Source organism: Mya arenaria, chromosome 11 (genome assembly GCF_026914265.1).
Source record: "Mya arenaria isolate MELC-2E11 chromosome 11, ASM2691426v1".
Classification (NCBI taxonomy): Eukaryota; Metazoa; Mollusca; class Bivalvia; order Myida; family Myidae; genus Mya; species Mya arenaria.
In genome coordinates, this window is record NC_069132.1 from 25,912,213 (window position 1) to 25,938,520 (window position 26,308).

The 26,308-nt window shown below is 34.8% G+C and overlaps 1 protein-coding gene across 5 annotated transcripts in view; it reads left to right on the forward strand.

Moving 5' to 3' along the window:
• Positions 1-26,308, forward strand: part of LOC128207677 (hypoxia-inducible factor 1-alpha-like) — a 151,615-nt gene that overhangs the window by 114,848 nt on the left and 10,459 nt on the right. For all 5 annotated transcript variants that reach the window (XM_052910744.1, XM_052910742.1, XM_052910743.1 and 2 more), the window contains 4 exons: positions 6,803-6,909; positions 10,049-10,193; positions 24,402-24,717; positions 25,592-25,709. In XM_052910744.1, coding sequence (XP_052766704.1) covers positions 6,803-6,909; positions 10,049-10,193; positions 24,402-24,717; positions 25,592-25,709 — 686 coding nt within the window. The remainder of the gene's footprint in view (positions 1-6,802; positions 6,910-10,048; positions 10,194-24,401; positions 24,718-25,591; positions 25,710-26,308) is intronic.

Genomic DNA, 26,308 nt, shown 5'->3' on the forward strand with positions numbered 1-26,308 from the left:
TTTTAGCTCTACTGGCCAAAGGCCAGAAGAGCTTATGCGATGGCAATGTGTACGTAGTATGTGCATCCGTGCTTCCGTGCGGTCGTGCGTTCGTGCGTCTGTAAACAATTGCTTGTGAACACGATACAGTCTTCAGTTTTGATTGTATCTCGATGTACAGTATCTAGATATCCATTAGAGCTCGGTTCCTTTCGAAAACCAGCCAGATCCGCCCATAAATGCCTAGATTATGGGCCATGAAAGTTTTAAAGAAATGCTTTCTATTTTTAGCCAGGTCTGCATGAGCGAATTCTATTTTTAGCCAAGTTTACATGTTCATGTAAATTCAAGTCTAGAGTTAAGGGAGACAATTTGCAAGTCTAGGATTTTGAGAGACAATTTGCTTTTTGCTTCTGCAGTTGATTTTGTGAATTTAACTCTGCCTTGTTCTTGTTGAAAGCCTAAAGGCCATTTTTTAGCTTTAAGTTCTGTAGTTTGCGCATTCATCTTAACAAAATTGGTTGTGAATGTTTAAGTTATGCACCTGGTGTCATTACTGGCCACACCCAGGGTTCACAGGTTTGGTAAACATAAATCTGGAAAGGTTTGAAAATCTTTTTGTGTGTTCATGCATCCATCTCAGCACAATTGATTGTGAATGTTTGTTCAAATTGATCAATGTTGTCCTAGGATGCCCTTGACTTTGACCTTTTGACCAACTTTTGTTAACTTTTAAAACTACAGAAATTTTTACTATGAGTACAGTTTTGAAAGCATTTTTTTTTGTCAGATGACTTTTACTTGGCACATATTAAAATAGTTCATGCAACTAATCTGCTTACAATACTTTCTGGGCTCAGATGTTGAACATGCTACGTTTTCAGGTAACCCAAACACAAAACATAAAGTATATATCTGTTGCCTTTTACTCATACATACATGCTCTGGATTGATATGACCACAAAAGCCATGCCAGTAGAGCATAGGCCCTTTTGGGCCTCTTGTTTTACAATTACGATATCAAAGAGTTACACATTTTATTAAATAATTGTCCTGAGATTGTTACAGGTGCCAATCTGGTGTACAGTCCCTTGAAATTTTGTTTTTGATGCATGAATTGCCCGGAAGGGTGCTGTGCCATGGAAATTTGAGTAAGACTTGATTTTCATTGGCCCACAAAAAATATTTATTGCATCAGTTTGGTAGTATTTTTAACATTTTACAGAAAACAGAATGCATCTTTTGCATATTTCTATTTTCTGCAGAACATTAAAAATAAAAAACTATTATAACTATATGTCATGCGCAGTTAAGGGAACTCCTTTGATGCATTTTGGAATTATGATATTTTTGCTGAAGAAGAAAATATGATTACAACAAAATGCGCGACGCAACACATAGCAATTATTTGCAAATTTGTTTTCTGCAACAAAATTGCTTTCTGCAACAAAATGATTACCAAAATAGATGTGGTGCTGTGAAACGTAGTGTTTGTTTGGCTTATTCCTTCCTGTAATTTGTATCTTAATTGCAAACTTAGAAGTTAAGTGTGTTACCTAAATCGAAGGCTTTAGATGGTTTATTGACTTTAAACATGCATCCCAGATTTTCTGTTTCTCAATGGTTTTCTCTCATCTATTAAAGGCTTAAGAGTATTTAAGAATTGTAGAAAACAATATCAAGTCCAAATCTTCAGTGTAAGTTTTGTTTGAAATTGGCAGAATAATAATATTTCTTTGGAAAACCTAGATTATAATGGATTCGGCGTGTTCTCCCTGACAAGATGTTTAATCATGTACAAGACCTGGGTTTGTACTTCAAAGGCCAAGGTCACACTTAAAGGTCATGGGTCAAAATGGCCTGTACTTTGTGTTCCACTTGTAACTTGGCCATGCCTAGAGGGATTTTAAAATAACTTTGCCTAAATGTTTACCTTGTCAAGACCTTGTACAACATAGATGACCCAAATCTGTACAGTGGTGTGTCACATAGAAGATCCTGTAAACCAAATGTCCATTGGTCAAGTCTGTACATTAAAGGTCAAGGTCACACTTAAAAGGTGAAAATGCCTTGTACTTCATGTTCCAGCTGTACTTCTGCCATGCCTATAGGGATTTTGAAAAAAGAAGAAGTTCTACATGACAAGGTCAAGGTCAAATTTAAATGTCATTGGTCAAAATAGCTTGTCTTTTTGGTTGTCAAGCATTTTGGGATTTCAAAATAACAAATGTTCACCATGACTATACATCCAATGACCCTATCCTGTACAGGTCAAAGGGAAAGGTTTCATATATGAGTTATTTGTCGAAGATTCTCATATTCTGGCTTGAATGTCTTGGCTGTAACTTGGCCATGCTTTATGATTTTGAAATAATTTGGAACAAAATTTCACCATTAATAGACAATGTGTCCCCTGCATGAGCCTTATATTTTGGCTTCTCTGGGCTGCATCTTGGACATGCAATGTAAAATTTTAGAATAGCATGGCACAAACATTTGCCATGACTACACTCATATCCATAGTTAAAGGTCAAGGTCACATAATAAGGTCATGGCTCATATTCTTTCTTCTTGGTTTTCTTGTTATCATGCCTTTATAAATAACTTTTTAAACACATTTTTTCACTCTGCAAAATCTTGGTACAGAATATGAGTGTCTCTCTGATGTTGCTTAACTCAGAGGTAACTTCCATGTTTTCAAATCAATAAATAGTCAAGGAATTAATTGTTCAGGCCATTGTGATATTGTTTAAAAAAATAGTGGTCTAATCATATAGGTTGCTCTAAATTTTGAAAACAAAGAATATATGTGCCCATTAAAACCATTTTGTTAATAATCTTCATTGAACCACAATGTAGTTGTTTTAACTTTATTTTATATTATAGATCAATTGAGCTACTGACACGCTAACGAAAGCTTGCCTTGCAAAATGGTCATTGCCTCGCATATATCACTGGTTAGATCCAGAAATGCTGTTATGTTGTAGCAGAACATGACATTGCATTGTTTTGTAGTTTATATTACCATGTTTGCACTGTCTGTCTGCATCTTGAAACCCATTCTTCTTGTGATAACATCTATAACAATTAAAGAAGCAGGTGAAAGCGAAAAGGTTCTATCTTCTTCTTTATTTAATGTCACTTAGAACCTTTTCCCATTCACCCCTCGAGCTGTGTTACCAAATACGGGGACCAAATATCTATAACGTATACAACATTTTCAGTATTTTGAGACTAGAGAAAATATCCAGTCATTGTGTTGCATCACAGAAATTCTGTTCCAAAGTTGAAAGATTGTATTTTGACAAATAATCACAGATGTATTCAAAACAGATTGAACTACACTTAATAAAATCCTGTGTTACAACACTTTATTGTGTAGGTCAAAACCTTGGCTATCAAAATATATCATTTATTGCACCATGTCGGAAGTAAGTCTGATTTCGGAAACTTACATATTGTGTTAAAATGAAAAGAGACATGCAAATAAGAAGAACGGAGCAGTCCATAAATGAAATAAACGATGATATATGTCTAAAATAACAGGAGGCTGTCAAGGAAATTCTCTTGGAGCGCCAGCAGAAATATTACCGAATTTGGATTAATGACACGAGGGCTGCAATGTTTTGAGACTGGATTTCAGGATTTTGTGAATTACAAACACATCACGCACATCTTAATCACTCGCTTTCTCTTAGATGTTGAGAATGGAAAGCTTTAGGCTGCGGGCAGAATCAATTCTCAACGAATCTCAAATTGCTCTTTCGGGATTTCTGTGACAGTTATGTCCGCAACAGTTTCAAATGCCATTTAAAACTATTATGCTCAGGAATTAAATTGCTCATTTGGGTATTCAGTCATTTAAAACATTACATGGTTGGAGATCTTTTTTCTTTATACATAAATTTTTCCTAATTGTAATGTAGCTGTGAATCATTTAGATTGAGGGTACTTTTGAAAACTTAGATACTATTAATTGTCACGGGAAGAGATGGGGATGTCGCTGCTAGACTATGACTCAAACCATTCAATATATTAGATGAAACTTTGTATTATTGATACCTATATGGCTATTCTCACATTATTATTTTACATTCTTTTTTACAGGGTTTTAAAAAAATAAACCTCATATAGAATCCCTATATCTTTTATGGGGTGTCGCCGTAGTATTATAATATCATAGAGTGAAAACTTTTTTTTCATTGCTATGTTTGCTGTTGTAATATTTTGTAGCCATGCTGTAGAGCATGCAGTTCTATGGCAACCATATGTCAGGCAAACGGTGGCCCTGCTCATGGGTCTTTTGAAATACAATTGACCTTTGCCAAGCTCAAAAAAAATCCACTATGGAGATTGTACAGTGGCCTTGCCGTATCTTGCACACCTAGTCCAAATAATTGTATGTGGACAGATTTTTTTAGGATTTTTGATATGGGAAATCCTTTAGCAGAAACCCGTATTTAATGTCTATTATTTTAGACTACTTTGCACACGCTGTGGGCAACACAAGGCCAATGGTGGCTCCTGTACTCTGTCAGCTTGCCATCTGTACAACACTCATGGCAGCATGAAGAGCAGGTTTACCTACCTTGCCTTGTTATTTGTCAAAAACCTAAACCCGCTCCAGGGAGGCCCCTAGGCAGCATGCATCATCACTTCAAATGTTGTAAGGTGGCCATAGAATTTCTGTCTCCACAAATTCAAAATACACCCTTTGGCTACCCTAACATTTGTGACTGCTACAGTATCTGACCGTAGAAATGCTGCAGTGGTCCTATAACTGCTATCGACCGTAGATATTTCAGACCCTATACTGCAGCTTTGACAAATGTGACCGAGGCATTACCAAGCATGAATATCACTCATTTATTAGATGTTTTATATTCTGTGTTGGAATCATCTGAAATAAATAGCAAGCTTATATATTTATATGGTGAAAGAAAATTGTCAAACACCTTGTTGATGTTCGCTGCAGTGACTTGAAAAATCCTTTCAAATAGTCTCTTTTCAGTATTCTCAAAATGATATGGCGTGCAGGTGTTTCAAGATATTGTTAGTTTTTTCGAGGTACCTTCATTTATGTTGAAAGCTTTTTTCACCTGGAGACAAATCAATGCTCTTAACAGATACTGGTTTAACAGTTGGATCAACATTTATGGTTGATGATGACACTAAAGGATAAATTGGAAAATAATGGAAAATAGCTTGGAGTAGGACTTCTGGATACCCATGAAACATTTATGCCAGATTGTCACAAAGGTTTCTGTAATTGACTTTGAATGTCAGAGGGGAAAGAAACTTATTGATCATTTGTATTATTCATTTTAATAAAACTGTACGTGCAATCTGCTGAACAGCAATCATTTACAAATTCTTGGTATTATTTTGTATGTTATATAGGTTTGTAAGGGTTGTTTGTCAGACAACAATTATCATTAGAAAAGGGGATGATTTCATTACGAAGAAAGCCCCATTAAACGATAATTCAATGCTATTATTTGTCACTCAAGATTCAAAATGACATTTGTATAAGACATTTTATTGCAGGAAACATGTACACTCAGTGTAAGAGACGTCACCAGGTTGTTGGTCCTTAAGTGGTGTGTTTTTGTTAAAAATTCAGAAGCAATTAGATTAACGCTAATAACATGAAACAATGGAATTAATGCTTTACACATAAAACTTGGTACACACATTCATAATGACATTACACATAGTTATATAAATTTTAGCAGAATTTTTTTTTGCTCCCAAAAGATGTTAAATCCAAGTTTTGAGGGAATTTAACAACAACAGACGAACAGTTGTCCTATTATGCTCCAAGGCACAAGTTATTAAATCGGCCAGAGTACATAAATTTAAGTTGTGGCCCTTAGTCATCTCAACCTTCATGTGTAGTCACTTAAAGTCTTGATCAGTAAGCTTTGTCATCAGCTGGTGCTGCAGTTGTAACCAATACTGGCTGAAGTATTTTTAAGACAAGCTACTTGGTTAGAAAGCATTGTCATCAGCTGGTGCTGCAGTTGTAACCAATACTGGCTGAAGTATTTTTGAGATAAGCTACTTGGTTAGAAAGCTTTGTCATCAGCTGGTGCTGCAGTTGTAACCAATACTGGCTGAAGTATTTTTAAGACAAGCTACTTGGTTAGAAAGCATTGTCATCAGCTGGTGCTGCAGTTGTAACCAATACTGGCTGAAGTATTTTTGAGATAAGCTACTTGGTTAGAAAGCTTTGTCATCAGCTGGTGCTGTAGTTGTAACCAATACTGGCTGAAGTATTTTTGAGATAAGCTACTTGGTTAGAAAGCTTTGTCATCAGCTGGTGCTGCAGTTGTTACCAATACTGGCTGAAGTATTTTTAAGACAAGCTACTTGGTCATTAAGCGTTGTCATCAGCTGGTGCTGCAGTTGTAACCAATACTGGCTGAATTATTTTTAAGACAAGCTACTTGGTTAGAAAGCATTGTCATCAGCTGGTGCTGCAGTTGTAACCAATACTGGCTGAAGTATTTTTAAGACAAGCTACTTGGTCATTAAGCGTTGTCATCAGCTGGTGCTGCAGTTGTAACCAATACTGGCTGAAGTATTTTTGAGACAAGCTACTTGGTTAGAAAGCATTGTCATCAGCTGGTGCTGCAGTTGTAACCAATACTGGCTGAAGTATTTTTGAGATAAGCTACTTGGTTAGAAAGCATTGTCATCAGCTGGTGCTGCAGTTGTAACCAATACTGGCTGAAGTATTTTTAAGATAAGCTACTTGGTCAGTAAGCATTGTCATCTGATTGCCGTGCACCTGTTTAACCTGAGTTTTATTTTATTTCAGGATCATAACCCTGATTGGTTACGAGCCAAATGAGGTAGTGGGGAAGACGGCATATAATTTCCACAACCCAATCGATGCCCCGAAAGTCAGCATTTGTCATCAGAACTGTAAGTTGTTTATGTTGGCTGATCTCAGCCAGGGAGTTCCGTATTGCCTTTTTATCACTGGCACCAAAACAAAATGACAAAATTTAGCATTTGGTCTTCCTTACATTCCTTTTCATTTTGTTGTGGGCTCACACCATAAGGATGACATTTGGAAAGCGCCACTCAGCAATATTTATTTTACTGTCATAGGTATATGTATGCTTTTATCATGATTTCCTAACATTTGCAATATTGCAACAGAAAGTTTCACAAACTGTACTCTAGAATTAAATTTGTTTTTGTTTTTTCATCATAAATAAGACTTAGCTATTTTTGGTGAATATTCAATTGTGCTTCACTTTTTTTTATTTCTTTCTCATATTATATTTAGTGTCGATAAAGTAATAAAACTAAATAGAATATGATAATAGAAAGAATTAATTTAATTAAACACAGAGTGGATGTATTCAATTTTCTGCTGGGAGAAATTACACTGCACCCTTACTATTATGGAAACACTATAACAGTTGCAAACATTAGCACATTCTGATTACGAAAATCATGCTGGAACAAAGTTTTGAGGAATGATTTCAACAAACAGGTGGAAGCAGTGATATATTTCTGTGGTTTAAATAATGGCTGAACATCAGGGTTACAAACAACTGTGGCTGGGTTCTTTTGTACTTACTCAATAAAGGTCAACTGATGGTATGTTACAGTATTATTCTCTTTATCTGTAAACTAAATGTTAACTTAACGAAATAATCTTATTAATTGAAAACCATTTTACACGCAAGTGATTCGGTTTATCTTTTATTTTAAATCTTTAGTTAAATTACACGGGTCTGCAACATATCAAGTATATGAACAAATATATTAGAAAATGTGGAAAGTAGTGTTGGTAATCGGTTCCAGTTGGACCATCAATTATTGGTTCCAGTAAAGTAACTGATAATCGATGTTACAATGGGAATTTTTTGCTTTCAGACATATTGAAAACAATAACAACTGACACTTTCGAATGCATAAATGAAGAGAATGAGGAGAAAATTGGTGGAAATTGACCAAACACAATTAAATAATGAGAGAAAAGATGAAAGACAACTCTGCGGTTGAATCGATGATCGATTATGACAAAAAACAATCGGTTGTAGCCAATTTCAGGCCAAACTAATCAATTTTCGATTATAATCGATCATCGGAACATCACTAAAACAGTGAACGGATATCCTTATGTTTCTTTAAGAGCTCAATGATAATGCTCCAACCTTATGTCTTTATAATATACAGGATGTATTCTAGCTTATGTTCAAAATTCTTGATGACTAATTGTAGCTGTAATGCCATTATCATCATTGTTCCCCATTGTTTGAATTTATTATTAAAAATGCTATACCCGCCATTTATATAAAAATATATGTGCATCTTTTCTCTTCCCAACAATAGAAAGGTTACTGTTGGATCAAGTTTGAGGTCACTGTGAATAAAAATAGAAAAGTGGTTTCCCTAATTACTTTAGAAAGAAGTAACGGATGATGGATAGTAATGAAATTTGGTGAGTAGGTAGCTTGGGATTGTTTTTTAAGGGGGCGAGGTCAAGGTCACTGCTACTCAAAATGGAAAAATAGTACCTGCCCAATAACTCAAGTAAGATTTGAAAGATATAGTGATATAGTTTGTGTGAAGGTAGTTTATGCTTGTGAGGGGTGTGGGGTCAAGGACATAGTTACGAAAAATTGAAAAACTGTTTCTGCCCAATAGCTTCAGTAAGAATCGATGGATAGTGATGAAAGTTGGTGTGAAGGTAGCTTATCTGAAGAGCTAGCTTGTGAATGCTTTTGAGGGGGTTGGGGTCATAAGATCAATGTCACTGTTACTGAAAATAGAAAAACTGGTTTCTGCCTAATAACTCCTTACATTGTTACTTCCCTAACTGTAGTCGAAAATCACTGCCATCATGCAAATCACGTGACCACATAAATTTAGCATATTGGTAAACATTGTAAATTATCTTTATTTTATTTTTTGTATTTTAACCTCAATGCACCTTGAATAAATAAAATTTGATGAAAATTTCAAAAAAGGAGAGAAAAAAAACACTTTTTTTTAGAGGTTTTATGGTTAATATATCGGAAATCCAACTATGCTCACTCATGGCGGCAGAGATCTTTTCTACTTACCAGGGGAGATCACTGCTTAAAAAAATTGTAGGATTGGGAAGTGAGTTTTTCTAAATCAGGAAACATCTTATCTCAAGAGTAGGAAATTTGAAATCAAATTAACAGCAGGAATTTAAATTTGTCTTCCTAGTACACAGTATTCGTGACATAAAATAAAAACAATCTCTCTTTATGGAGGCTTCAATATAAACAGTAATTATTTTGTTCATATTAGCATTACAATTTATGACTTATTTAATATTGATGATTTATAATGCCTTGGTCTCTCTGGAAATTAATATAGGCGGAAATTACTTTCTATAGAATTGCTTTCCGTTGAGGAATATTGTTGGAAAATTAAAACTGCACATACCTGACCGAATCGAACTTTGTGTCTCCACTAATGGGATTGGTAAATGGACTCTTATTTACTTTGTTATAGTTACGGCATGCACCACATGATTTTTTACGCGAGAGCTTTAGCTGACTTGGTATTCGTTACGTTACACATAACAACCCGAGTTTTTGAGATTTTACATGAGCTCTTTAGCCGTCTAGGTAATGGTAACAGCATAAAAAAAACACGAGTTATTATGATTTAACCAAGCGCTTTTGCCGACTATGTAATAATTACGGCATCAACAAACCGTATTTTTGAGATTATACACGAGCGCTTAAATGTAAGTGTATAAATTCAGGCACAAGGGTTGCAGTTGACATAACTGTTTGTACCATGTTGTCAAAGATGACATTAAATATATAGCTTATGACATAAGTGAACAGATTTGTAGTTTATCTACATGGTGTTTTTAGAGTTATAGAACTGCTACACCCACTTCGCTTGTTGCCATTCCAAGATAGGAGTTTATGAATTAATGAATGGATAACAACAAAGCAAACACCTGCAAACATGGTACACGATATTTCATACTTTTTCATGAAAGTCTGATCAATTTCAAGTGCATGGTATATTATTAATTGAAATGTTCCATTTATTTCAGTGATAGCTAAGGGTTCATCTGTGAGCAAGTATTATCGCTTCATCAGTAAGAACGAGGCATGGGTGTGGCTTCAAACACGCGCTACCATCATCTACAACACTGCCAACAAGGCCCAGTACATCGTCTGTATGAACTATGTCATCAGGTAAGGCCTTTGCTTATGTTACTTTACATGTATATAACTAGTGGATCAAGAGCAGTCTCCATACACGCCCTAAATATTGTCCAAGTGAACTTTTCATGTCAATATGAAATTATTTTTTTGGAGGTATTATTGAAATGACATTGCCCCTTGACAAAGTGATTCTAAAACAGTTTCTTCCCCTGGTCCCTTTTACCTCTGATCTGCTGACACAGTTACTTCCCTTGATCTCGTAAATACTCGTAACATGATCACATTGAAAAAGCAGAGTTATGTCCCTCCACAACCAGTCAACTGACACAGACACTTCCCCTGATCTCGTAAATACTGTAAGCATTGGCACTTGTAGAAAATCATGATTGAAATCAATTGTATAAATGAAGAGTTATGGATTCTAATGTATTCCTTTTGCTTGATTTCAAACAAATAAAGAAATGAAAAGCTGAGGGTTGAATATAAACTATATTTCGCCATTCCTGAAGTCAGGATCCTGTTGTTTTTTTAAAGAAAATGCAAATTATTGTGAATATAGATCTGCTGTCATCTCAAATATACAGAATTAATTACAACTGATAAAGTGCAAATTAATTTCAATCAAGAAAAACTTGAAACCAGAAGTTGACAACCAGAAATCGACAAGGAAAACCAATCTTATGCACTTTATAACCTGCTGTGCAAATAAAAAACACATTGATTGTGATTAAATTTCTGCTTGTATTTGGGGTTCATATCAAACTGCCTGTCAAACCATTATTATGTCCCAATGGGTCACCTGACTTGGACTGGCTCTGCATGGTGCTCCTCCAGGAAGTTTGGTGACCTTTGGATCCAGGGATACAGTTAGGGTTGAACACAACACATGAATATAATTTAAAAACATGTTCAAGGCCCAATGAAGTAAAAAGCTTAACATATAAAAATGTTATTTAGGCATTCTGACCATGCTAAAGTCTGTGAACTCTGTCTCTGCCTCATTCTAGTATTATAGATTAAAAATATTTTTTTACATATTTTTTAATTTCTAAATATGCATTTTGTATACAACCTATCTAAATATAGGATTGAACAGGAAGAAGGGAAATAACTTATTAAAGCCCTCTGCCAGTGTTGACTTGACAAGGAGAAACATTATTATCCTAAGCAGTCTTTGAATGATACTTTAATTAGTGAGACCAACTTGACACTTGTGTCTGTTCTTACAATAAAATATACATGTAGCAGTTATGGTGTGACATTACCTCATATATTAATGTTCTTAGGATGGAAATATATTTTATGGCTCTTTCTATATGAGTGTGGTATCTTCACCATTTTCACAGTTTGAATGTTTGTTTTAGACCTCATTTGGACGCAGATCAATAATGATGATTGTCATCCGGGCATTTATGGGAACTGTCATGAAAAAATAATTCTTGGCAACTGCAAATTGCAAACCAACTGAGAAAATGATTCAAAATCGTTTAACATTTCTTCTGTTAAAAAACAATATTGTTGTGTAAGATGTTTCTGGAAACCAACATTTTCATAATGCACTAATTGTACCAGAATTGAAATGTTAAGGTTCATCATGTCTTCACCAATTAGATTACGTACAGGTTCTCATGTAATTATTTAGAAAGACTCTGTAGTAAACATCAGCTGAAGTTTGTTTCAGTCATTAATTAGTGGGTTATATAGAAGTTTGCACATGAGCGCTGGCCATTCTTGCCAACACTAAGTTATTATTCAATCTTGCTTTCTTAAAGTGACACTCTTATTCAAAACCAATACATACACATGTATAAAAAAAATTTTTTGAGTGATACACCTTTAACTACTAATTAAATAATGCATTTATGGAAAATATGAATTACTGATAACAAGATTAAAACCATGTTTTTAACAGCTGAAAACGCAAAAATATTATTGAATTATTCATCCTTTTTGGTATATAAAACAATTATATTTATTGTAATACATCTTATTTGGGAGTAAGAGTGCATCTTTAACTATTTCTCAGCAGCCAGACTGGGCCGGGCTTATGCCAGTCAGGCAAAAATATATATAACTGCATAGTGCTTGGTTATAATGATACATTTCTCAAAATAGAACTTGTCTGGCTCTATAAAATTTTGCTTTGCATCTTTAATAATAAATGATGTGTATATACCACTGCACATGAAATAAAATGCATATCTTTAAGCTGGATTCAGCTAGACTCAGTATTTCTTAAAAGCTCTATAGAAAAGCTTCTTTGTTTGTGGTCTGTTATAAAGTGGTAAAATAAAATATCTAACCACCTCACTAGGTGCAGTTTTTCATTTTTACATGTTTAAAAGAAGGAAAGTTTTGTGGTTATCAGTTCGGTTTGTGAAATATGGTTTAAAAAAATCTGAAAGGAGGAAATTTTTGTGTATACTCATTTTCATGAATTTTCCGAAAGTTGATTTAAGTTTAAAAAATGGCTGATAAATTTGAGTGGATATTAAATACTGAAATAAAATGCAAAAATATGGCTGCTTCATGGGCGATTCAGGATTGTCTTTTGATAAAGTGTATAATATTATGTAAAGGCACTGCTGTAAGATGGACAGCAAAATAAAGTGGATATTTCTTGTTCATTTTGAAAATTTTGGTTCAAAAGGGTATGTATATTACTTTGACTATTTAGATATACTCCCATTTCCGGAACGAATCTGGACTTTAGTATTAATATATAGAAAAATAGATATTATTAATCACACTTGGAAAGAAATCAAACTACCTGACTGTACATGGAACACTGCATGCTGGGCATCATAATTTGAATTGTTCTCTTTTCCTATTGCCTATTTCATTTTTTTTATTGAAAAATAAGTTTATGAAATAAAATTCCTTTTAACAAGGTCATTACCAATGTTCTCTCAGTGTATTCTCGTCTTTCCATATTAAGAAAGAAACATTCCATTTTCACCTATCTTAACTTTTAAATACCTATAACACTTCATTATTACGCAATACTGTTACTGCACACATGCAATTTGTTGCAAAATGTTGCTAGACTTAAAGTGTTTGCAGTATATTGAGGGATACAATGTTTCGGTAATGTAATTTTTCGTTTGTAGCTTTAACAATTTTTAATACTTTTGAATAGCTGTTTAATCATTGCTGGCAATATATTATGCTATTATGTGGTTAGATGTTTTGATTCATTTTAACTTTTTTTATCAATTTTACAATTAAATCTTGCTTTTATCCATTGATTTAAAACACAGCCTTTTCATTATTTGTTAGTGTTGTAATTAAGCATTATCTTTCTCCGTTACTTGGTATAAAACAAAATTCGAAAAGATATTTCTTGATTTCTTTAGATAAAGTTCTATCTAGTTTGATCTACACAATAGGTTAAAAGTGTTGCACTCATCCTATGGTCAGAATGAACCAATAAATATGTATCATGAACTAACTTTACGGTAAACTTGATTTTAGTGTCTCAACTGACATATAGGATTTACTTTTGACATCATCTGTGACGTCAGCTAAACTGTATGCAGAATTACTGATGTATTTAATATGAAATCATGATGAAACAAGGAGTGAATTGCTTTAGCTGTTGTCTTTCAAGCACTCTACAACCATGAACTATGTATTTTGATAAATGATAAGTTAGAGTGCCAATTAGCTTCCTGTGGCTTAAATTTGGCTGCCTTAATTGCTGCAGTGAGGTTGCGCTATCATAAGTTCAGTTGTTTTCTGAAAAACCTGCTTGTAAAAAAACATGTGGACCATTTTGTAGGCAGGGCTTAATTTCCTATCTCTTTTTCAATTCGATGACTTTAACCGAAAAGGGCTCTCTGTCAAATTTGATCTTATGGTAACTTGCCTCGGTAACATAAGAGTTGTGCCCCTTTTCCAAAAAAAACCCATTAGGTTTATGTAATTTTATTTCCTCAGATTCACCTGGTTCAATGCTTATTCTTTGTGGGAAATTGTGGCAAATTATTGATGCTACATTTTAGTCCTATCCTGGATCACTCCATTCTCAGTTTTACACTTACAGGTAACAGTACCAAATTATACTGTGTATATGGTGCACCTTTTATGACCCGGAATTCAATTTAAAAAAATGCCTGCGACCTTCTGACATTTTTTTTCAGATTCAATTTCTGGTCGAATTTGCTGTAATAGAGAAATTAATGAAAGAAAGGGTGTCTGTTGATTTTTTTACTTTAAACTTTAAATGTTGATTTTTTTTTTTACTTTAAACTTCTAAGGGACAGAACTCATGTCAGTTGGATTCAGATATATCAGGTTCGTGGAAAATCAGGTACAGTTGTACCAATCAACATATTTCATTATTTAAAAGAATCAATGTTGTATGATAGATTTTAAGTAGTATGATTCTGTATTAAAATGATGATAAATAATAATTAAAATGATGATAAATAATAATGCATACTGTGAAGTGACATCATTGTGCATTAATTGTCCATGTGTTATTAAAGATGTGGATAACTCCCTCTGCTCTTACTTTAGTATCATACCACAACCATAGCACAACCTGAGGGATGGCAGTGTTGTTTGTCTGGTTATACCACATCTTTGTAATACTTAGCTGAATATATTGACTTGTTGAGAACATTTATGTAAAGTATATGGCTGTTCTGTTTACAATTCACAACGACAACCAATAATTTGAAGGCTTCGAGGAGACGGACATGAGATTATTGTTATGATTGTTATTTTAATGTATTATATTATTTATGTATATGTGCTGTACTATTTAATAACCTCTTCCATTTTCACCATTCAATACAATTTGTCAAAACAAATACGGTATATTTACCTGCCGATTTTGACATTTTTTCACTGTGTCCTATCTATGGTATTCAGTTTTATTAGCTCTACTATTCGAAGAATAAGGAGAGCTATACTACTCACCCAAACGTCGGCGTCGACGTCACCCCTTGGTTAAGGTTTTGCGTGCAAGCACACATAGGTTAATATCTCGGCAACTACTTGAGGTATTGCATTGAGACTTTATACAATGGTACTCAACCATCCAACCTACTTAATTAACCAAGTTTGATAACTCTACTTTGCATTTAATGCCAATAATAGGCCTTTATTATTTGACTTAGAAATTCTGGTTAAGGTTTTGCGTGCAAGCACACATAAGTTAATATCTCAGCAACTACTTGGGGTATTGCATTGAGACTTTATACAATGGTACTCAACCATCCAACCTACTTAATTAACCAAGTTTGATAACTCTACTTTGCATTTAATGCCAATAATAGGCCTTTATTATTTGACTTAGATATTCTGGTTAAGGTTTTGCATGCAAGCACACATAAGTTAATATCTCAGCAACTACTTGGGGTATTGCATTGAGACTTTATACAATGGTACTCAACCATCCAACCTACTTAATTAACCAAGTTTGATAACTCTACTTTGCATTTAATGCCAATAATAGGCCTTTATTATTTGACTTAGAAATTCTGGTTAAGGTTTTGCGTGCAAGCACACATAAGTTAATATCTCAGCAACTACTTGGGGTATTGCATTGAGACTTTATACAATGGTACTCAACCATCCAACCTACTTAATTAACCAAGTTTTATAACTCTACTTTGCATTTAATGCCAATAATAGGCCTTTATTATTTGACTTAGAAATTCTGGTTAAGGTTTTGCGTGCAAGCACACATAAGTTAATATCTCAGCAACTACTTGGGGTATTGCATTGAGACTTGATACAATGGTACTCAACCATCCAACCTCCTTAATTAACCAAGTTTGATAACTCTACTTTGCATTTAATGCAAATAATAGGCCTTTATTATTTGACTTAGAAATTCTGGTAAAGGTTTTGCGTACAAGCACACATAAGTTAATATCTCAGCAACTACTGGATGAATTGCATTGAGACTTTATAAAATGGTACTCAACCATCCAATCTACTTAAATAACCAAGTAAGATAACTCTAGTTTGCAATATATTCAAATAATGGCCCTTTTTTATTCAACATAGAAATTCTGGTTAAGGTTTTGAATGTTAAATTTTAAGTCGATGCTTCAGCAAATACATCATGTATTGCATTGAAACTTTACACACAGGCGCCCAACCATTTAACCTTCTTATTTAATCAAGTAAGATAACTCTATCTTTCATATTATATAATTTTTGCCCCTTTATTATGCGACTTAGAAATTCTGGTTAAGGTCTTGCATGTTAGCACACATAGGATAATATCTCAGCAACAACTTGATATATTGCATTGAGACTTTATACAATGGTACTCAACCATCCAACCTACTTAATTAACCAAGTTTGATAACTGTATTTTGCAAATAATGGCCCTTTATCATTACACTTTAAAATTCTGGTTAAAATTTTGCATGTAACCAAATTTATGTTAATATCCCCACACATCATGTATTGCATTGAAATCTAATCTAACAGTGATCCATGCATGTTTTGCCAAAACTTTTCAATCCTTACACTGAAAAGCGGCGGAATAGTCGAGCGCGCTGTCTCTGTGACAGCTCTTGTTACCCAATTTTTCACATTTTTGCCTTCATCCTGTCCATGCTAGCGTCCAATACACTGTAGTATAATTACTGGACCTATCTAACAGCAACAAGTTTGTTATAAAATTGTTATTGCTAGCCAACAGTTTTACATATCTAAACACAAAACAAAAGGACATGCAATTATACATGTCTGAATTTCATTAAAACATTCAGTGATAATATTTCATCAAAGATGTCAAAGTTTCATGTGGATATAAGGATCTTTTTATATGACTTTGCTTGTGCACAACCTGTGGTACCTTCCTCATGTTCACAGTTTGGATGGTTGTCTTAGACCCCATTTGGTCTGAGATCACCAGTGAGAATTGTGACATTAACGGTATGTGAACTTTCTTGGAAACTGCAAAATGCAAACAAACTGTGAAATGATTCAACAGATCTTCTGTTAACAAAACAATTTGTTATTGTGTAAAATATTTCTGGAAGCCATGCATTCTCAAAATGCACTGCAAAATTAAAAATTATACCAGAATTGAAATCATTCTTAAAATTTTTCAAAACACTGCAGAAAAACTTAATAATGGCAGTTTTTGAAATAACCTGTTTAAAATGGACAGCAATGTAAAGGAGATATTTTGTGTCCAGTTTGAAAATTTTGGCTCAAAACGGTATGTACCGGTATTACTTTTACTTTTTTTAAAATAAAAATCTCCCACTTCTAGAACACATCAGGAATTTAGTTTTTTAATATATTATGGTAACAGTTGAAACCCGCTGTCTCAATATTCCAGCAGTAAAAATATGAAAACATATATGGGAAAACTGTAAACAAGCAATCTTTATACAGTGAGTACCCTATGAGCATATAGCTAAATAGGTTGTACCATAATTTTAACGTTTGTACTCTTGCCAATTAAATGAACAGAAATTAAAGTGATGTCATGTTTGCTCAAACTGTTTAACCATTTAAATTTGATAATAATTATGATACCAACCAAGCAATTCTAATTGGTAAGCGCCTTTTACGTAATGAAGCCAAGCAAACAAATCAAGGTGTGAAATTTTTACTTGAGCCCACAAAAAAGACATCGTACCAAGCAAACAAATGTGAAATTTTTACTTAAGGAACCACGAAAATGACATTGAGAGTGGCAAAGTATCGACCCTCCAGATATCGAGCCATCTGAACGAATTTGACATGAACATAATAGTAAAAAGAAATTGATCCTTTTAATCCAGTTCGAGCCAAGAGTGATATCGAACCATGCAATATCGAGCCAACAAGTTTTGACTGTAGATATTATTTTTTTCTCCAACAAACTACCTGTGACTGTACAAGGAGCACTGAGCATCATCATTTGAATGGTTCACTTTTTCTATGGCCTATTTCACTTTCTAAATGAATATAAGATAATGAAATAAAATGTGTCTTAACAAGAAAATAACTCATGTCTTCTCAGTGTATTCTTGTCTTTCCATATTTAGAAAGAAATATTCCATTTTCACCTATATTAATACCTTTGATACTTCATTAATGGGTTGCTTTATTACTTGTACAGACAATTACTTAACTATTATCAAATCAGGATTTAACTTAGTGGCAGTGTTCATAGGAAATATTGATGAGAATATAAGTATCTTCCATGGCCGAGAGTGTAAGATAGGTTCATTCCGACCCGAGCGTAGGGTGTTTTGAGGAAACGAGGTTTACCGAGTTTCCGCAAACCACCCTGGGCGAGGGTCGGGATGAACCTATCTTACACGAGCGGCTATGGTAGATGCTTTTTCTCCCACATCAGTTCAACAAAATGAAGTAAAAATGTATTTTTTTGCTGGAACTCTTTTGTGCGTAGTGAAAATAATTGCGTATGTATATGCCATAATTCGTGGTAGTCACGGATATGCGCGCAGTGATTCAGATTATGTAAATAGTCAAATCGGTATTTAAATAGTTCTAAGGAGAGTGAAACATTATTTCTTGAAAGGTGCGCGAAAACTGTTTTATGGTGACATTTGAAGCGATAAATAATTTACTAGCGTTCTAAATATTGCCACAAGACAAGATTTTCATGATGCTACAGACAACAGTCTTGAACAAGGGAGGTAATTACAATGTGGTGACATTAAAAAAAGAGTTCCATACGGGCATTTTATCTTCACCTACTTATCATAGGTGGGAGAAAAATTGCTCCCAGATCGTGCCCCTTATACATTAAAATGTTGTTTGCTAACCAATTAATTAGGTAAAGTAATCTGACTATGTTTGCAATTTCATATCAACCCCTTTTCCATTCAAATTGGTATCATAAATTGGATTGACTACAATTCTAATTGACTTTTCAACCGGATTGGATTGACTGTGATGGATGGCGACAAACAGACAGCAGTTTTTCCTCCTTTGATGAAGGGTCATTTGCTTGGCAGGATGAATGAATGCCGTTCTGGAGGTACCAGAGTGAAACACAAATACAGACCCCAGTTAAACACTTCTATTTGAGTCAATACATTTAAGAGGGGGGGGGGGGATGAAAATCTAGGAAATTAATATCTAGTCCCTAGCTTATATGATGTGTGATAAACTTTATGTAAGGTAATGAACTGCTATAAGCCCATATGTATATGTGGAGTGGGTTGCCTCCCTTTGTAAATGTGGAGATGCATTAGTATCATTTTCAGGAAGCCAGAACATTTATTATCAATTATTACCTGTTCTCTAATGAACCATATCGCTCTCAAGATGTGTTAACCTTCCTGTATGAGTATGTAATTATAGAATAAGCGATGAAGTCCGACTGTCTAAAGAGGGGTGACGTGTTGATGTAAAGAGTGTTTAAAGGTTACATTGCTGAGTGGTTGTTTTTCTTGTAAAGGTGACTTTTTGTCTTGGAATTGACCTGGTTGTGCTTAGTCTTTGTGGTAAATTGTGGTGAATATCCGGTTATTATTAATTATGATACATTTAAGGCATGTCCTGGATCACTCCATTCTAGGTTTTACAAATACAGTACCTATTTAACAGTAACAAGTTTGTAATTTAATTGTTTCTGCTAGCACACAGTTTTATATATCTGTACGCAAAACTAAAGGACAAGCAATTATACATGTCAGAATTTCGTTAAAACATTCAGTGATTATATTCCATCAAAGATGCCAAAAGTTTCATGTGGCCTTCTTCTGGATTCTTCTATGAAGTATTGATGACTTTGAAGGTAATTTATTGGGTAGTTATATAACAGCAGCTCATCTGGGGGGTTTATTGTTATAAAGCCTGGTATCAGCATTGTTGTTGTGGTCATTACAAGGTGCCATGAGAAAACTTTAATTTTAGCCATAATAAAAAAAAAAATACATTTATATTATTATATACATAAAGCTTTTAACAAATGGTTACTATGAATATGAAATAACGGGTGACATACCTCACAGGTTAATATGAGTTATGCCCCTTTCTGACAGAGAAAAACTGAGATGAGTTGGCATAATAGTGAGAACAGTCAATCATATGAAGAGAGAACATTGAAATACCATAAGAGCATTAACTGTGTTAGCTTCTATATTTATTGTAACTTTTACTTTTCTCCTTTAAGCATTAGATATCTTTATAAATATTCTGTAGGAGTGAATATTCAAGGGTTCTGCCAGTCCTGCTGTCTGTCTAGTTGTCTATGTACTTGTTTTTTCATGATTATGTCTATGTATCTGTTGCAGTCAGTCAGAATAATAAAGTTATGACTTGGACAGAAGAAAATGCTTCACCAGCATTGTTAACTCATAATTATTGCAGAAATTCTTGTTCATTACTCTGGCTAGAACATTTATTGTCCCATTAGTAAGGCTAAAATATTAAATTTTATTGTCCCATTACTCTAGCTAGAACACGTGTTGTTCCATTACTCTAGCTAGAACACGTGTTGTTCCATTACTCTGGCTAGAACACATGTTGTCCCATTACTGTAGCTAGAACACATGTTGTCCACTTACACTGGCTAGAACATGTGTTGTTCCATTACTCTGGCTAGAACATGTGTTGTCCCATTACTCTGGCTAGAGCATGTGTTGTCCCATTACTCTGGCTAGAACACCTATTGTCCCATTACTCTGGCTAGAACATGTGTTGTCCCATTACTCTGGCTAGAACATGTGTTGTCCCATTACTCTGGCTAGAACACCTGTTGTCCCATTACTCTGGCTAGAACACGTGTTGTCCCATTACTCTAGCTAGAACACGTGTTGTTCCATTACTCTGGCTAGAACACATGTTGTCCCATTACTGTAGCTAGAACACATGTTGTCCACTTACACTGGCTAGAACATGTGTTGTTCCATTACTCTGGCTAGAACATGTGTTGTCCCATTACTCTGGCTAGAGCATGTGTTGTCCCATTACTCTGGCTAGAACACCTATTGTCCCATTACTCTGGCTAGAACATGTGTTGTCCCATTACTCTGGCTAGAACATGTGTTGTCCCATTACTCTGGCCAGAACATGTGTTGTCCCATTACTCTGGCTAGAACACGTGTTGTCCCATTACTCTGGCTAGAACACGTGTTGTCCCATTACTCTGGCTAGAACACCTGTTGTCCCATTACTCTGGCTAGAACATGTGTTGTCCCATTACTCTGGCTAGAACGTGTGTTGTCCACTTACACTGGCTAGAACATGTGTTGTCCCATTACTCTGGCTAGAACAATTGTTGTCCCATTACTCTGGCTAGAACATGTGTTGTCCCATTACTCTGGCTAGAACATGTGTTGTCCCATTACTCTGGCTAGTACACATGTCCAAATTTCTGTGGCTAGAACATGTGTTGTCCCATTACTCTGGCTAGAACATGTGTAGTCCCATTACTCTGGCTAGAACGTGTGTTGTCCCATTACTCTGGCTAGTACACATGTCCCATTATTCCGGCTAGAACATGTGTTGTCCCATTACTCTGGCTAGAACATGTGTTGTCCCATTACTCTGCAGGCTAGAACACGTGTTGACTCATTACTCTAGCTAGAATATGTGTTGTCTGTCACATCCTTGTCCATGCAATTATTTCAAATGAAGAAACATTTGATATATGGATCGATGAAAATCAGAGGAAGTGAAGTGCACAGGAACCATAATCCTATCTTGCATACTTACCAAGTGATCCCCCCTAAATCATTTTTTTCATAATTGGTGGGATTTAAGTGGAACAAAGAACCATCATCCTGCTTGGCACATTTCTTTAGTTATCTCCCTTGATATTTTACAAGAATGGGATCTTGTCTGAGCTATATCTTGGAAAATAGGGATTGAAATGAAACTTAAGATACTGGTTGATGGTACATTTCCGAACTGGGCACAAATCCCGAACACCTGTTAAAACATGCATTTGTTTACCGTGATCAATTATTCGATGATCTAGATCAATACAGAGGCTTGCTTTGGTCACACTTGCAAGTTTCATCTTGTTTCATTGAATATTTTCTAAAAATGCCATTCAATGTTTTAATATGCTTAAAGCTTGATGTAGCATACAGTGGAAAGACGTCTCAGGGTGCATGTGCATCTTTTGAGGCCTCGCAGTTATGTTATCCTACATTCAAGATATTTTAAATAGAAATTAAGCTTTACATTTAAATCACATGTTTTGAAAAACAGTAAAAGCAATAAATTACTTGGCAGCTAAGTGTTTAATTAATATAGCTTACTTATTAATCATAATTTTACGATCTTATATTTTCACGAGGTTGACTTTTAGCAAGTTAATACCAATCAAGTTTTTGATGTTATATTGATATCAAGCTGTCTTCGATCCAATTCAAACACAGTTGCAGCATCTACTTCGACATCATTTAGTCAAAATTCATCAAAACTTTTTCAGATTGGTGTATCATCTTAAAAAAAACCCAATGCTTTTCAAGTGTTCGGTATTCGAGAAGGTTCATTTAATAACCATATAATAACGATTTTCAACATGAATTTGATAAAGTTTGTGAACCTGTACTTTGACAGATCTTGTCACATTAACCAAAGATGTTTCATACGAAATTTTAACTTACTGCAACAAAAACTCTCCAAGATAATTGTAAAAGAACCTACAAAAGCGTTGGGGTTTATGACCTTAGCCAGTACAGATAGATTGCAATGAGAGGAAGTGCAGAGCACAAAAACCATTATCATGCCTTAAAAGGGTTATATTGCAGTTACCCTGTGGTTGGTTGGTCTGTTGCAATTTTCCTTGTCCCCGAGCATAACTTAAAAACTATTGGGTGAAATTTAATTGAACTTCAAGAATTGCAATTTCCTATCTGTCGACCAATTTCAAAGTTTTAAAAGCCCTGAACCTGACCATCCATTGATCATGGAAAAGCAGCAAGTGTAATACACATATTTTGGTAGGAGGTGATTGGTTGACGCATCTTATGTTTATAAGTATTTCCCTATTTGTCCATCATATTTTACTTGTTATAAAATGTTTGAATATCCACATTCATGCTACATGAGTTCTTCTTCTACATATTTTAGCATGTTATAAAGAAAAATCAACTATATGAAGTACATAATTATGTACTATGAATAACCCTTCAACCACATACACTTTCTTCCAGCACCAGTATTAAAATTTCTGCCTTTTCATAGAAAATGGGCAATTGGGGAGCATCAATCGCTTCTAGTGATACACTTGTTCCACTAGGTCATTAATTGCTTTTATTAGTGGGTTATTAAGAGGTTTGTGCATGATTTTGCTGGTGAAAGACATTGCAGCAAACATTAAGTTTTTTTATTTATTTTTGCTTTACTGAACAATTAATTTGGCATTTTGCTGCATCTTGGTTTAGTAAAGAAAAAAAAAACATTAACTATTACTGAGAATAAAAGTAAAATTGAATACATATTTTAATAATTTTGTTTTAAGTGGTCTTGTGTTGAATAAATATAATTCAAATATGAAATTAAATTGAGGCTTTATCCTGGATAATTATAGTTATTATTATTATTATTATAGTCCGTGCTGACATGATCAAATTTCTTATAAATAAAACAGAAGCCAACTATCCTTAGACAGCATCTGAATGTTTCTGAACGTGCCAAACTTAAATCTTCTGAAAAAGATGTTTTTAAGTCTTTAAATGACATCCCCATTAAGTTTAATTTCAGGAAAAGTAAACTATATATGTCAATAAGCATCATTTGTAGAATGTTCACATTTTGTGCCACGTGAGCTGTGGTTTTAGACATTAGTCTACCACCGCTTTGGTAGTAAATGAGTATTGAATTTCCACCATTCTAGTGGGTGTTGCATAGTTTAGGCAGGCAATATCTTATTATTATAAGGTTTATTTCTAAGCATGAATGAAAACAATTTCAACAAAGCTTCAAAATCTTCCCACGTTTTTAATAACATCTTTGTACAATATCCAATCCCTGCTACAGCTGAAGTCAACATGACTGAAAAAGCAACTCTCCAAATCATAAATCTTACAATCTGATGCCATTGTACTTTGCCTTGTTGGTTAGGAGGGGTGCATTTAAGTCTGCTCTTGTGTGCGTATGTCTGTCTGTCTACCTGATGTACGGGGGCGGTAAGTGTAAAATGTATCTAAAATAAATTCCTTTAAAATTACAAAACTCTTTAGAAGAGAAAAAATACTCAATTTGTACCAACAAAAATTAGCGGCACCCTCAGAGTAAGCAAATCTACCAGCATTTACAAGAAGGCATTCCATTGTCTGATTTCAGTGAGGAGGAGGGTGAACGCTATCTGATGCTGGAGGAGCATCAGAACGCCAACAACAGAGAGGAGACCACCATCCTTACATTGCCCGACAACCAGCATCACCCAATCACCCTAGAGCCCCAGATCATGGGGCCTAGAATCGTGGAACTTGAGGAGCAGAATTTGGTGTCCACTGCCAAGTATTGCGAGCAGCAGCTGATGCAGTGTTCGATGCCCATGAAAGGGGTTGAACACGTTGCTGCTACCAGCGGTGATGGGGCTGTGGGGCTGGCAGGGGATTGTGATGGAACACAGATGCAGGTTGCTAGCAGAGATCTGGTAAATGAATAGAAAATGGTGTCGTTATATTCTTGTCAAATAATAATTCATGAGGTGAAAGTTATAAAAGCACATTTTTTGTTGCTTAGTATCTTATGACATTAATCCAACAATATCGGTATCAAGAAATGCAATGTTCCTGTTTCAATGTCCAGAATCTATGCACAAAGTATATTTGAGGTTATATAACTCAGTCAGTGCCATTGATTACTTACAGTATTCTAAAAATTGTCCTGGCATTTTTTTTTTAATCCTCTAAAATGAGTGAGCAAATATAATACACCAACCAAGCAAGTTTGATTGGGTACATGAAGTAAATAGAAGTGAGCTTGTTGATTATGAGTCAGTCTGTTTGATTTGTTTATGTTTTCTGGACAATAACTTATGAAATGTTGAATTTCAGCAATTTTTTATGCACATGTTTAACACCATTAACTACAAGTCGAGTTGGATTCTGGTTACAAACATCCATATTTTGACAGAAGTTCCTTAGAATTTCAAAAAAAATACAGGGTGCGGCTAATAATTCATGAAAAGATGAATTCAGCAATTTTTGGTGCATATGTTTAACACCATAAATGTTATTTATCCAAATGGAAATAGTTTACCTTTTCTTTGTCAAGACAATGTGTGGGGGTATTCATCACAAGTGACATTTGCCTTCCATCTCATTTAAACATTGATATTGATTCAAAGGTTATAACTGTCACATTGAAAAAGGAGTCATTCTCATTTTGTTTACAAAATCACATGAGGATTCAACACCTTTAGATGTAGCGTAGGTATTATGAATATTTATGTAAAACAGTGCTTTCCTACAGCCATGCCTTGTTATACACAATGCATATAACCACAGTTATATTCTACTCAATAGGGAAGCATGGAGACTGAAGATGTCCCTCAACTCAATGACAGCCCCCTCGTCTCCATGACCCCATCCCTGAGCCTGCCCAATCAACCAGATGGGGCCAGCAAGGACCAAGAAACACTAGGTAATTATTTGTTAGATTTATACCCCCATCACACTAGACGTAGACCATGAAGACCGCACTACAGCCTTGCAATTTCGACGAACATAGCGAGGACACGGTCGAATTCTTAAAAAAAGCTTTACCAAGTTTATTCTACGTCCTTATGGCGTCTCTGCCAAGCATTCACTGCGTCTCACACGTTCCAAATACGTTCTTACTGTGCGCACCTTCACATGCAAACCACGTCCAATGTATTCTTTGTAAGTTCTTACTACCAGGAAGATTGCACCACATGCTTACCAAGTGTTTATCACAACCTCATTTGTGAGCTTGTCAGAGAAAAAGGTTTCCACATTGTTATAAAAACCCTGCAGCCATTTGTATATAACTTAATTATTACGCAATATTACGCAATTTATTGAAAACCAAAATGGAGAGCTCAGCTTAATCCTGTTATGAGGGACTTAATAATTTTCGAGAAATCGGAGCCTGGTTATTTCTTTAGTTTGGTAAAAGCTAACAAAACTGTAAATTTATTGGTCAATGTTTATTCAATAATTACTGTTAACCAATCAAATTGCTGTTATGTGCAATCAAGACAAAAGATGTCTTGATGTGGA